This window comes from Schistocerca cancellata, chromosome 9 (genome assembly GCF_023864275.1).
Source record: "Schistocerca cancellata isolate TAMUIC-IGC-003103 chromosome 9, iqSchCanc2.1, whole genome shotgun sequence".
NCBI classification, from domain to species: domain Eukaryota; kingdom Metazoa; phylum Arthropoda; class Insecta; order Orthoptera; family Acrididae; genus Schistocerca; species Schistocerca cancellata.
The window spans coordinates 13697109-13711637 of NC_064634.1; the positions used below are offsets into that span (position 1 = coordinate 13697109).

The 14529-nt window shown below is 42.5% G+C and overlaps 1 protein-coding gene across 1 annotated transcript in view; it reads left to right on the forward strand.

Moving 5' to 3' along the window:
* LOC126101592 (uncharacterized) overlaps positions 1-14529 on the forward strand; it is a 228287-nt gene that overhangs the window by 195478 nt on the left and 18280 nt on the right. The window contains exon 3 of the mRNA XM_049912271.1: positions 8030-8234. Coding sequence (XP_049768228.1) covers positions 8030-8234 — 205 coding nt within the window. The remainder of the gene's footprint in view (positions 1-8029; positions 8235-14529) is intronic.

Genomic DNA, 14529 nt, shown 5'->3' on the forward strand with positions numbered 1-14529 from the left:
ATAAATGTCACATGGCATTGTTGGTTGGGCTTCACCCGTCTGTCGGAAAAGGTTTCTTCCTCAGTGCACTGTGGCCGCTCTTCCTAACGATATGTGAAGGTTTGATGGTAGCAGGAATAAAATACAGGGACCGAGAGGTTATTTATAACTTGTACAGAAACTATACTGCAGTTCTAAGAGGCGAAGGACGTGAAAGGGAAGCCAATTTGCGAAGGGAGTGAGACAGGGTTGTAGCCTGTCCCCGACATTATTTGGTCTGCACATTGAGTAAACTGTGAAGGAAAACCAAGGAGAAATTTGGGAAAGGGAATTCAAATTAGCGATTTGCAGATGACGTAATTTTGTCAGAGACAGCTCAAGAATTGAAGGAGCAGTTGAACTGAATGGATAGTGTCTTGAAATGAGATGATAACGGATTGTAGTCGAATTAAATGAGGCGACGTTGAGGGAACTGGATTTAGAAATGGTTTTGCTATTCATACAGCAAAATAACTGACGATGACTGGAGTAGGGAAGATACAGAATGCAGACTGGCAACAGCAATAAAGACATTTCTGAGAAGCAGGAATTTTACTAGAATCTAATATCGACAGAAGTGTTAGGCAGTCTTATTCTGAAGTTATTTGTCTGAAATGTAGCCTTTTACGGAAGTTAGAAATGGACAATAAGCAGTTCAGACAAGAAAGGAATAGAAGCTTTTGAAATGTGGTGCTGAGAAGATTGCTAAAGGCTAGATGTGTACATCAAATAATAAATGAGGAGGCATTGTATCGAACTGGGGAAAAAAAGAAATTTTTGGCATAATTTTTTTACGAAAAGAAGGAATCTGTTGAAAGGGCACTTCCTGAGGAACTGTCAGTTTGGTAATGGAAGGAAGTGTGGTGCGTAAAAATTGCAGGGGGGAGACCTCGGGAAACAAGGCTTCGTTGTGTTATTTATGGAGAGATAAGATGCCCTCACTGGATGGACTAGTTGTATCACAGGAGTTTTCGGGCTGAAGACAACATGTGGGAGTTGGGGGTGATATGTGTAGGTGAGGGTAATCGATGCGTATATAGTGTGATGTTATGTCTATGTTGTTACAATGACACTTCCTTTATTGTGATTTGAAGATAAGATGTGTCCTTTCACGTCATTACGACTTGCCGTGCAAATGATCCATGTAACTAACTAAGTGAAAGGTTTCAGGCACTTGCTCAATCAGTGTTAAAAAATCATTCTGATGCTGGGTGTATGGGTGATGTTCAAAATCCATTAATAAATTAAAGAACTTTTAAGAACCGTCTTTCAGGGCAGATACTACAGATGAAACTTCCTGGAAGATTAAAACTGTGTGCCGGACCGAGACTAGAACTCGGGACAGTTGGTAGAGCACTTGCCCACGAAAGGCAAAGGTCCCGACTTCGAGTCTCGGTCCGGCACACAGTTTTAATCTACCAAGAAGTTTCATATCAGCGCACACTCCGCTGCAGAGTGAAAATCTCATTCTGGAAACATTCCCCCAGGCTGTGGCTAAGCCATGTCTCCGCAATATCCTTTCTTTCAGGAGTGCAAGTTCTGCAAGGTTCGCAGGAGAGCTTCTGTAAAGTTTGGAAGGTAGGAGACGAAGTACTGGCAGAAGTAAAGCGGTGAGGACGGGGCGTGAGTCGTGCTTGGGTAGCTCAGTTGGTAGAGCACTTGCCCGCGAAAGGCAAAGGTCCCGAGTTCGAGTCTCGGTCCGGCACACAGTTTTAATCTGCCAGGAAGTTTCATATCAGCGCACACTCCGCTGCAGAGTGAAAATCTCATTCTGGAGATACTACAGATATTCGTTATCCCGCTATTCCACAGAGATCGTGCTGATAAAATTGGACAAATAAATAGGTCTCAAAGATTTATTAGAAGCAATAATTTTGCCATGCTCCGTGTTTGAATCGAATGGGATGAAGCCCTGGTATACACACTGGTGTGCAAAACTTAAAAACGGCAGCGGATAAAACAAACTTAAAACTGCATTGTGTTAACACATTCTTCTATCGAAAGACAACAGAAACGAACACAAGGAAAATAACTTTTCTTTTATGGCCTAAAAATTCAGCAGAGCTTGTAGAAGACAACGGATTTTTGTTATATATTCACTTTTAATACATTCTTTTACACGAAACTGTTGAAAATGAAAATAAAAAAGTTGTATTACAATCTAAAAATTGAAGCGAACGTGTCATACATTAGAAATTAAAATTACAGAGATGCGTTCAGAATTAAAATTAAACTGTCGTTTTACGATCTAATTACTTGATTGTGTAGCAGATAAAAAAGCACGTTCGGTAGCAATACGTGAATCTATAGGAAAGTGTAAGAAATGAAAATGAAATAGAGTTTTCGGTGCACGAACTAATAACTAAATACAGACGAACAAACACAAAACTGGATTTGCTATTACATAATTTTGCAGACTAGTGTGGAAAAATCAAATGTGTTTTATAATCTAATAGTTAAAGTGTAAAGGATTACGGTCGGTGTAGCTAGATGCTGCATAATAAGTGTACACAATACCTTTAATCCATGTAAGGGTCGAACAGTTTTGTACTGCAGCTACTGCTCTCACCATAGCTCTTTCTAATGGTATTAGCGAAGCTTTTACGTATTTATTGACAGAACTGAACTACGTTGTTTATAAACACTTTTTCATCTGAGCGTACTCTCCGATAACGTAATTTCCGTCATAACTATACATTTCAGCAAACGCCAAGAATACGCATCAGTTGTAATATACTACAGTATCAGTATGACTTGACTGTACAGCGCCGAGCGGCCTGGGTCATTTGGGTATTGTTTAGTATTGTCTGGTGCCTTCGGTCACGTCTGCACGTAAACGAGGTTTAGTTCCGCGTTCTGCCATCGGCAATTGTAAAATAAACAGTTAATACGTAGTTTGTAGATCCAATGTAGGTGCTCTAAGACTAAATTCAAAGAATGTGCTGCACAAGGCACATAATGCGCTTTCGGATTTCGTTCTTTAATGTGTGCCTGCAAACCAGTGTAGGTTCCTGACATATTGCTTGTTTTGTCATATGACTGGCCTCTACAGTCAGTAATGTCAATACCGAGCGAGGTGGCGCAGTGGTTAGCACACTGGACTCGCATTCGGGAGGACGACGGTTCAATCCCGTCTCCGGCCATCCTGATTTAGGTTTTCCGTGATTTCCCTAAATCGCTTCAGGCAAATGCCGGGATGGTTCCTTTGAAAGGGCACGGCCGATTTCCTTCCCCATCCTTCCCTCACCCGAGCTTGCGCTCCGTCTCTAATGACCTCGTTGTCGACGGGACGTTAAACACTAATCTCCTCCTCCTCCAGTAATGTCAATGGAATTTGTAGACAGGACATTTAGTACGGCCTCAGCTAAGTTTTCGTACTAGTGTCCCAGGTCTGGTAAAAACTGAAGGAAACGTTCAACAGGTTTACCATTCTCGTTCACATATCTTAATATGAAAGATAATTGATCAATATGAGAAATGTCCGCAGTAAAATCTACTATTATAGAGAAATATTTGGTCTGTTTTATTTCACTTATGATAATTCTTTTTATTCGTTCAGAAAAAAGCTCTATTATTTCATCACAAGTTGTTGAAGAAAGATAACTTGTATGTCCCTGCACTGGATTTCCATATCGTTCAATGTGCTCTGCGAGAAAAGGATCACACTCGGCTATAAGTTCACGAGAAATCATAAATTTACCATTACGTAGTGAAGAGAATCTTTCAACGCGTCCACATAGGGGAAGTCCACGACTTGTTAGCTTCTTCACTGCTGCATACACCCTTTTCAACACACTGCGCCAGTACGTTTTTTCTGTCTCAACATATGACTCGAAATGGTTATTTGCTGTTCCAAGTGACTCTTTTCATGTTAAGAGTGATAACTTAGAATTTTTGTGTTCAAGTGGATTCTCATGATGAGATAAAATAGAAATATTTTTCCAATCTACAGTACCATTAGTAGCGATCGCAGCCTTACCTCCGAAAAATTAACATGGTGCACAAAAGAGAGCACCGGTGCTACAGGAGTATAACAGAAAATCACACGAAGTTGATTCACCATTTAAAAGTTTACTGCAAAATACATTTTTGTTCAAATCTCTGGTTTTATCGCCTATTGATCTTCTTGAAGTAGAAAAATCACCGTTCCAATTTTGATTAATGCCACGTTGTAAGACAATGTCGATTGTTGATTCATTGACACACCATTCTGCAAGATCATCGCTAAAGAGGTTATTTCTTTTAGTAATGTCTGACTTGACACTTAATTAGGAACAATTTGCTTTTCTTCATTTGTACTTTTGTTTCTCCTATATTTACTTCTTTTACAACAGCTGCAGCGCCATAAATATCATCCGTAAGTCGAACCAGCAACATTTTTTGCGAAAAATTTATCTACTTTGCCAAGCGTTTTTAGAGCATTGGCTTCTCGTTCTCGCCTTTCCTTTGATAATTTTCGAACTGCCGCCCCACTTAATTTTGCACGTTTGCTTTTTTCACAGTTATTCATGTTAAGGCACTTACAGAATTTCAACCAACAGTCAAAACAAAAGAAAAAAATTAGTAAAAGGATAGAAAGTAAGACTGTATCAATTTACAATCATACTACACCGCACATAAGCACAAAGTTTTTTACTTTAAACACGGAGCATTGAAGTGACCTACTCGGACTACTTGACGTAACTGTGCTAAGAAAGAACGACAATGCAGAATAATTTAATTTCATTGCCACCTGTTTCTCTGTTGTCAGTAACAGTAGAAGCACACCTGCCGGCTGGAATTCGTATCGTAAAGAAAACGGGACAGTCCCTTTTTTTTATTCTGTTCCCCGCGTCGCCGGAATTTTAGCTGGGACGCAAATATGTTCTGAATATTCTTGACACTGTCTTTCTAATTTAAAAAGCAAATAATTTTTACAATTTCTTGCACTGAGGTGTGCTGGATCGACTCTTATCCCACTTATCCTTATAACATTTTAGCGGTTTCTGACGCAGAGATGACAGACTAGAAAGTTTAAATAGTCTTGTTGGCTGTTGATGGGGTGTGTTGTCATTTGTGGGAACACTGCTGTTACGTCTACCAGCAAATGCACCTTTTGTTGCAATATAAAATAAAAATAATCTTTCCTCGAAGAAAAAAAGCTTAGTTAAGAATATTAATATAAAATTTGCAATGCTACGTACCATTCGATTGCACAGAGTGGGAACTTTGATATCGTGCAGGCTGCAGCACAATAAATGAGACAAACGAAAGTTGGTTTCTTCTTCTTTTTTTGCCAAAAAAAGTAACTAAGTAAAAAAAATAAATAAAATTTTTAAAATGTTGTGAAGTGTATTTCACACATTATTAGATATTCTGCTTATGTTCTTTTCATATAAACATGTGTTTAAAATGTAAAACATTCCCAGTATCAACATGTTTCGTTAAACGGGTGTCATTAAATCAAAGCTCAGATATTGAAGAGCACAGAGCTTTCACATTAATAACAGTAATGGAGGGTTGACTTGATACTTCCCCGTAATTTCTAGAAGAAATTTAAGTAGAGTCGGGTTTTACATACTGAGGTCCACACATGCTAAAGTATTTAAGAAACTGCTGATTAGTTTATCAGAGCTTTTCAGGGGTCCCGTTATTTCACGGGGAAAATATGGTTGGGTTAAGTCGAAGCCGACAACATTCTCGGAATAATAACGTTCAGACATTGTATTGTAGATTGCCGTCGTGACAGCTCGCTTCGCCGACCTCGGTGGCCACATGGTTCTAGGCGCTGCAGTCTGGAACCGCGCGACCGCTACGGTCGCAAGTTCGAATCCTGCCTCGGGCATGGATGTGTGTGATCTCCTTAGGTTAGTTAGGTTCAAGTGGTTCTAAGTTCTAGGGGACTGATGACCTCAGATGTTAAGTCCCATAGTGCTCAGACCCATTTGAACCATTTGAACACCTTGCTTCAAAATATTTTGAACAGCCATAAAGATGATACTTGACAGAAACCCAATGTTAAATTTACATTCAGTCACCAAGTAAACTATGTATATTTCCAGCCTTGTATTGTCGAATTTCATTCTTAAGGCTTATTTAAACTAGCAAGTTGTTTAACAATATTGATTTTTTTTTAGTTTGTAAGCACAATTGTTTGAAAAAGTAAAAGGTTAAAATGAGTACAGCGCAAAAACTGCCGCCCTGTTAAGGTGCCGCCCCTAGGCCCGTGCCTAGTGGGCCTGTATGTAAATCCGCCACTGACCAATGGAATGCAACGTACTGGTCGTTGGACAAAAACAGACCCCCCCCCCCCCACCCATGCAGTTGTTGTGACACTGTGGACCGTGAGATTGCGTGCCTTGCAGACCTGTTAAAAGTGGTTGCAATTGCTCCCGCTATTTGACGTGCGTCCCTCCTTGAGCGTTGCACAATGCAGCAGTCATCTGCTGCTGTAGTAGACATCCTCTCCTTCGGGCAGCTGCCCCTGTAGTTCGGAAACAGTGCTGTTAACAATAACAATAATGTCCTTCTTCCAGTTTCCAGACGATTCTTCCCCGTGTCAAGTCATCCAAAGGTTTTCTCTGGGTCGCGCTGCAATGAAGAACGCCACCACCAGCACAGCTGTTCGCCAATTGGCACGCAACGTCTTTTCCCGTCCCTTCAGCTGCCTCGGGTTGCATCACGTTCGGCGCCACGGTCACGCTGACCGCACGCCGTGTAACGCCCAGCTCCGTGCACGGCTAGGAGATCTACATCTACATCTACATTTATACTCCGCAAGCCACCCAACGGTGTGTGGCGGAGGGCACTTTACGTGCCACTGTCATTACCTCCCTTTCCTGTTCCAGTCGCGTACGGTTCGCGGGAAGAACGACTGTCTGAAAGCCTCCGTGCGCGCTCTAATCTCTCTAATTTTACATTCGTGATCTCCTCGGGAGGTATAAGTAGGGGGAAGCAATATATTCGATACCTCATCCAGAAACGCACCCTCTCGAAACCTGGCGAGCAAGCTACACCGCGATGCAGAGCGCCTCCCTTGCAGAGTCTGCCACTCGAGTTTGTTAAACATCTCCGTAACGCTATCACGGTTACCAAATAACCCTGTGACGAAACGCGCCGCTCTTCTTTGGATCTTCTCTATCTCCTCCATCAACCCGATCTGGTACGGCATACTCCCGCGCTTCGTTCATTTTCAGCGAGTTGCTAAATGTTGTGTTACTTTATGTATCTCGTCATAATGTTTCGGAGAACAGTGTTGTACAATAGAAATCTACCACACATTTCACGATGCGTCTCATTGTATATAGGGCGAACATTAATAAAACCGACAAACTGCGGGGACAGATTCCTAGAATGGAGGAAAAAAGGTCCTATAAACGTGTGCCCAGAAATCTATTGTCGCCACTGTAGATGGCACTGACGAACGAAAGTTCCTCTGACCACATGTCGCGTGTTCCTTGTGTGTTTGAGGCTGTGTGATCGACGCAGCAGAATGGTCCGGTATTCGTGTCGGGAACAAGCCGAGAAGGTGTTTGTGTACGACCAAGTAGATGGAAACGGTCGAGAGGCAGCATAGCTATAACGAAACAAGTACCCTCACAGACACCGACCACGCACACAACATTTCGAGTCCTTTTTGGGCGACTGTGTGACCACGGACCCTTTCAGATCGACGAACGAGTGCAGTGAGGTGGCGGACTGCGTGTACGCCAGATTCGGAGGACCGGGTTCTACAGGATACTGACACGATCCCGAGTACAAGCTCCAGGCAACACTGTGTAAGCCAGAGTAGGATTAGTATATCCTGCATGGCAGCCGCTGCCATCCCTGTCACCTGCAGCACACAAGGAACACACACCGCGCGGTTCGAGGAACTTCCATTCGTCGACGCCATCTACCGTGGCAGCAATTCGTTACTGGACACATTTTCCCCCATTCCCAGTCAGGAATCGGTCCCTGCAGATGGGCGGTTTTATTCGTGTCGGCGCCGTGTGAGAGCGCAGGCTGAGCCGCGCGTTTCGCCTGTCGGCAGCTGCGGCTGTTCCCCGGGCGGGAGCGGCACGAGACGGGCGTGGCCGCGGAGTCGTGGCCGAGCTACAACGCCAACTTCAGCTTCTCGCTGCCGGCCGACCGCAGCGGGCCCGGCGCCTGCTTCCTCGTCGTCACGGGCTACGCGCTCGAGGCGCGCGGCAGCCGGCGCGTCATCGGGGCCGCCACCTGGAGGCCCGGCGACCCAGGTGGGTGCTAAAAGTTACGACCAACTCTTCTCTCATTGTTCCATTCCGGTTTTTTGTTGTTGTTAAGTATATGTGCGGCCCGAAAATGCTCCTCTTCTTCCAGTGTGGCTGAAGTAAGCTAAAAGGTTGGACACCCCTGGACACCATCAAAGTATGGACTTGTCGCTGTTCACGCGTTCTAACAGGCATGTGACATTGACTAAACTCCATTTCGCCCGATCACCGTCTCTCTTTCTCTCTCTCTCGGATCTTTATCAGCATTTGCCTCTCTTCCCTGGTCTGGTAGAGGCTAAGCACAAATGCTGTTCCTCCAGATTCTACTTTCGGTTGTATTTCAATAATTATCAAATTTTCAAATTTTCTAAATACGAAGGTCATTCAATAATTAAAGAGACAAATTGGTCCGGAGAAAAAAGCTTTTATTTTTACAAAACAATACTTTCTCTACTTTACAACATAATCCCCCTCAACATTTATGCACTTGTTCCAAAAGGCTACAAGCTTTTTCATTCAGGCTGCAAAGAACTCTTTATCTCGATATTTGAACCAGTTCCCCACAAACTGTTTCGTGTCCTCGTTGTCCTGGAACCTCTTACCATGTAATGCCTCCTTCAGTGCACCAAACAAATGGAAATTGTGGTGTCACCGCCAGACACCACACTTGCTAGGTGGTAGCCTCTAAATCGGCCGCGGTCCGTTAGTATACGTCGGACCCGCGTGTCGCCACTGTCAGTGATTGCAGACCGAGCGCCGCCACACGGCAGGTCTAGAGACACGTCCTAGCACTCGCCCCAGTTGTACAGCCGACTTTGCTAGCGAAGCTACACTGACAAATACGCTCTCATTTGCCGAGACGATAGTTAGCATAGCCTTCAGCTACGTCAATTGCTACGACCTAGCAAGGCGCCATTAACAGTATATTGAGATTGCACTTATGTATCATCAAGAGCGATTTACCACAATTATGGATTAAAGTTAAGTATTCCAGAAGCTACGTACTATTTTTGGCTTCTATAATTCCTTGTCATTTTCCAGACCTCACGCCAGCCTGCGTGAGCTTTAACGCGTGCATTTCGGCCTCCTCTAGCTATACGGTGTTGGCTCTTCTGCCAACACATCAGAAATCACTAAGTGCTAAGTCAGGACTGTAAGGGGATGAGGCAGTACTTTCCAGCCCATTTTGTCGACGGTATATGGTTTAGTTGAGCAATAATAGGACGTGCGTTGTCTTGCTGGATAATCACGCCTCTCCTCTGAGATCCAAATCGTCTCTCTCTAGTTTAAAAGCATATTCGAGCAGTATTTGCTGTTCATTCTACGCTGCTCTTCGAGATAATCACAAAAAACTGGACCTTCAACATCCCAAAACACTGTCAACATGACTTTTCGGTGCTGATGCCTGTATTTTGAATTTTTTCTTAACAGGTGATACGGTGTGCTTCGACTCCACGCTTTGTCTTTTTCATTCTGGCTCATAATAGTGTACCCAAGTTTCATCATAAGTTAAAATTTTGTTGAGGGTGTGTTCACCTTCTCTTTCATAACCTTTCTTTAGCTCTGCGCACACCCTCAACCTGGTTTTCTTGTGTTGCTGCGTCAACTCCTTTGGGACCCGTCTTGCTTATGTTTTGCGGTACTTCAGCTTGTTACAGGTAATGTTAAGTTACAGGTAATGTTATGAACTGTACCAGTACTAACCACGGCGGTAGACATGAAAATGTCACCAATTCGGCTTTCAAGTTGTTTTGTTGTGGTCTTCAGTCCTGAGACTGGTTTGATGCAGCTCTCCATGCTACTCTATCCTGTGCAAGCTTCTTCATCTCCCAGTACCTACTGCAGCCTGCATCCTTCTGAATCTGCTTAGTGTATTCATCTCTTGGTCTCCCACTACGATTTTTACCCTCCATGCTGCCCTCCAATGCTAAATTGCTGATCCCTTGATGCCTCACAACATGTCCTACCAACTGGCCCCTTCTTCTAGTCAAGTTCTGCCACAAACTCCTCCTCTCCCCAATTCTATTCAATACCTCCTCATTAGTTCTGTGATCTACCCATCTAATCTTCAGCATTCTTCTGTAGCACCACATTTCGAAAGCTTCTATTCTCTTCTTGTCTAACCTATTTATCGTCCATGTTTCACTTCCATACATGGCTACACTCCATACAAATACTTTCAGAAACGACTTCCTGACACTTAAATCTATACTCGACGTTAACAAATTTCTCTTCTTCAGAAACGCTTTCCTTGCCATTGCCAGTCTACATTTTATATCTTCTCTACTTCGACCATCATCAGTTATTTTACTCCCCAAATAGCAAAACTCCTTTACTACGTTAAGTGTCTCATTTCCTAATCTAATTCCCGCAGCATCACCAGACTTAATTCGACTACATTCCATTATCCTCGTTTTGCTTTTGTTGATGTTCATCTTATACCCTCCTTTCAAGACACTATCCATTCCGTTCAATTGCTCTTCAAAGTCCTTTGCTGTCTCTGACAGAATTACAATGTCACCGGCGAACCTCAAAGTTTTTATTTCTTGTCCATGGATTTCAATACCTACTCCGAATTTTTCCTTTGTTTCCTTTACTGCCTGCTCAATATACAGATTGAATAACATCAGGGAGAGGCTACAGCCCTGTCTCACTTCCTTCCCAACCACTGCTTCCCTTTTATGTCCCTCGACTCTTATAACTGCCATTTGCTTTCCGTACAAATTGTAAATAGCCTTTCGCTCCCTGTATTTTACCCCTGCCACCTTTAGAATTTGAAAGAGTATTCCAGTCAACATTGTCAAAAGCTTTCTCTAAGTCTACAAATGCTAGAAACGTAGCTTTGCCTTTTCTTAATCTAGCTTCTAAAATAAATCGTAGCTTCAGTATTGCCTCACGTGTTCCAACATTTCTACGGAATCCAAACTGATCTTCCCCAAGATCGGCTTCTACCAGTTTTTCCATTCGTCTGCAAAGAATTCGCGTTAGTATTTTGCAGCTGTGACTTATTAAACTGATTGTTCGGTAATTTTCACATCTGTCAACACCTGCTTTCTTTGGGATTGGAATTATTATATTATTGTTGAAGTCTGAGGGAATTTCGCCTGTCTCATACATCTTGCTCACCAGATGGAAGTTTTGTCAGGACTGGCTCTCCCAAGGCTGTCAGGAGTTCTAATGAAATGTTATCTACTACTGGGACCTTGTTTCGACTTAGGTCTTTCAGTGCTCTGTCAAACTCTTCACGCAGTATCATATCTCCCATTTCGTCTTCATCTACCTCCTCTTCCATTTCCATAAAGTTGTCCTCAAGAACATCGCCCCTGTATAGACCCTCTATATACTCCTTCCACCTTTCTGCTTTCCCTTCTTTGCTTAGAACTGGGTTTCCATCTGAGCTCTTGATATTCATGCAAGCGGTTCTCTTTTCTCCAAAGGTCTCTTTAATTTTCCTGTAGGTAGTATATATATTACACCTCATGAGATAAGCCTCTACATCCTTACATTTGTCCTCTAGCCATCCCTGCTTAGCCATTTTGCACTTCCTGTCGATCTCATTTTTGAGACGTTTGTATTTCTTTCAAGTGAGAGTGTTAAAACTGCAACTGGTCAGCCAGAATGGTGTTCGTCAGTCACTGAGTCACGACCTTTTTTGGACTGCTCTAACCAATTATAAAAATTTGCAAGGTTCATACAACCTTCACCACACACTTTAGCAATCCTAAAGTGTATATTCACTGGTTTCTCCGCTTCAGCAAGTAAAAAACGAATAACTGAACGTTGTTCAACTAATGTGGACGTTTCAAGGGTACTCGCCATCTTGAAATGATACTGAGAACAATGTTGATACATCAGCTGATCAGGGCTCATCCCAGTGATGCCAAATTAAAGCCATAAAAGTGCGAAATTTGCCCTACTAACTGTTTTTTCCACAGACCAATTTGTCTCTAATTATTGAATGCCCTCGTAAGTTTAATGAAAGTGAAGGACTATTGAAAAGTATTAGGTAATAAACTATTTTGATGGAAAACAATGCACACAACAAATTAAATATGTCACTATAGTAAACACTAGGTTGGTTCATAAGTTTGTAGCGTATTTTTTTTGTGTTGGTATTCTGGTATGATGGGTTTATTTAGAAGAAGTACAGCAGACATACAGTAGAAGAACAGTTCGCCGGCCGGGGTGGCCATGCGGTTAAAGGCGCTACAGTCTGGAACCGCGCGACTGCTACGGTCGCAGGTTCGAATCCTGCCTCGGGCATGGATGTGTGTGATGTCCTTAGGTTAGTTAGGTTTAAGTAGTTCTAAGTTCTAGGGGACTGATGACCTTAGACGTTAAGTCCCATAGTGCTCAGAGCCATTTGAACCATTTAGAAGAACAGTTCAGATACAGCGGTTGTTTGTATCTCCATGACACTGCAGCCTGTCGTAAATTAGCATCTGTTAGGCAACGGTTTATGCACAATAACAAAAAAAAAAAAAAAAAAAAAAATATGTTTCAAATGGCTCTGAGCACTATGGGACTTAACAGCTGTGGTCATCAGTCCCCTAGAACTTAGAACTACTTAAACCTAACTAACCTAGCGACATAACACACATCCATGCCCGAGGCAGGATTCGAACCTGCGACCGTAGCAGTCGCGCGATTCCGGACTGCGCGCCTAGAACCGCGAGACCACCGCGGCCGGCTGCACAATAACACCCCTGAAATGGACTGACCTGATCAGATTCCCGACCTGAACCCAATGGAACACCTTTGGGATGAGTTAGAATGTCGACTTCACTCCTGAACCCAACATCACTGTCTTCTCTAGTTTGGCTCATGAGGAAGAACCGGCTGATATTTCTTCACAGACATTCACATACTTTGCTGAAAGTGTCATCAGCAGAGTTCAATCCATCATAAAGGTGAAGGGTGGACACACCCCACATTAATGTTCATTAATAGGTGTCCAGGTAGTTTTGATCAGGTTGTATATAATAAACAGTAGATTTTATTTCCTTGCGATAAATTAGTAATACTGCATAAATTACTAATTTGAAATAAAAGGAAAATGTTATGGTTAAAAGTAAAAATTTCCCCTTTTATGTTCTTTTAACGATAATTTACCTGAGGTGAACAGAGAGTAGGTGTCTAAAGAAACAATGATTAACCCTCAGTCCTATTAAGCAGCCACAGCAGGCCTATATTTGAATTCTTTTTTACTTACACAGCAGATTGTGCCAAATGAGACTTGGAAGCAGCACAGTTACTGGCCAGAGAGGCAAATAAATTACATATCTCCCCCCCCCCCCCCCCCCAATGCTTGCCACCTGCAGTCCTAAGTTGGCTGTAATTTGCATAAACTGGAAGTCTTCGGTTGAGTAGCATATTTGCTTCAGCACATGCCCACTGGCCTTTGAGTTCTCGTAATGAGTAACGCTTTGACAAGCTGTCAAGGCCAGTTTGAGAACATTTATCCACACAAGTGACTTATCTTTTGGTGACACCTTTCCCTCGTAGAGCTTCACCCGTGTCAGTTTTCGCTCCTAATTGTGAAACATCCTGTATACAAATCTTGCCGGCACCCCATCTGCTCGGTGGCTGCCTCTCAACCGTTTCCTTACAGTTACGGAACGTGTGACGACTGCGATTCTACCCTGTCACTAAGTATCGCCAAAATACCCGAAAAGTACCGTGTTAACTAATGCAATCAAAATTAAGTCGTATCTAAATAGACGTTTCTCCAAATTTTACTTCCCAACGCACTATCTGACCATGCATTTGTCCCAGTTTAGCATAGAATAACCATATTAAATAAGATTTAAGGACACTGACAAAAAAATTTGCTTCTAACATCAATAAACCAAAGAATTCCAAAGTTGAGTGATGAACCCACAATTTTACACGACTCTCATTCAAAGTAATCACAACCCGTGTGGTTTGACAGCTACCCACCGTTGAATTACCCACTATAGAATGTTAGCACCAATAGCAAGCGAGCTTCACTGTCATTGGTCGATGTTAAAGAAATTAATGGCGGGCGCCATTGTCCAAGTAGCAAAGCATTACAATACTTCTGGTAAATGTTACGGCACACGAATTTAGACACATACCCTCCAAAAGTTCTAAAAAATACACATGCAGCGGCAGCGGATTTAAAATGTAAAAAAATGGAAATAATTAAAAGGGAAATGGTTACTGCTAATGAAAGTCAACAATGTGTACATAGAACACACAACTTCGTGAAGAACACTTTAATTCTAAAGAAAACAAATGTTATGTGAATGTCGGCCAAAAGGAAAAGAAATTACAAATT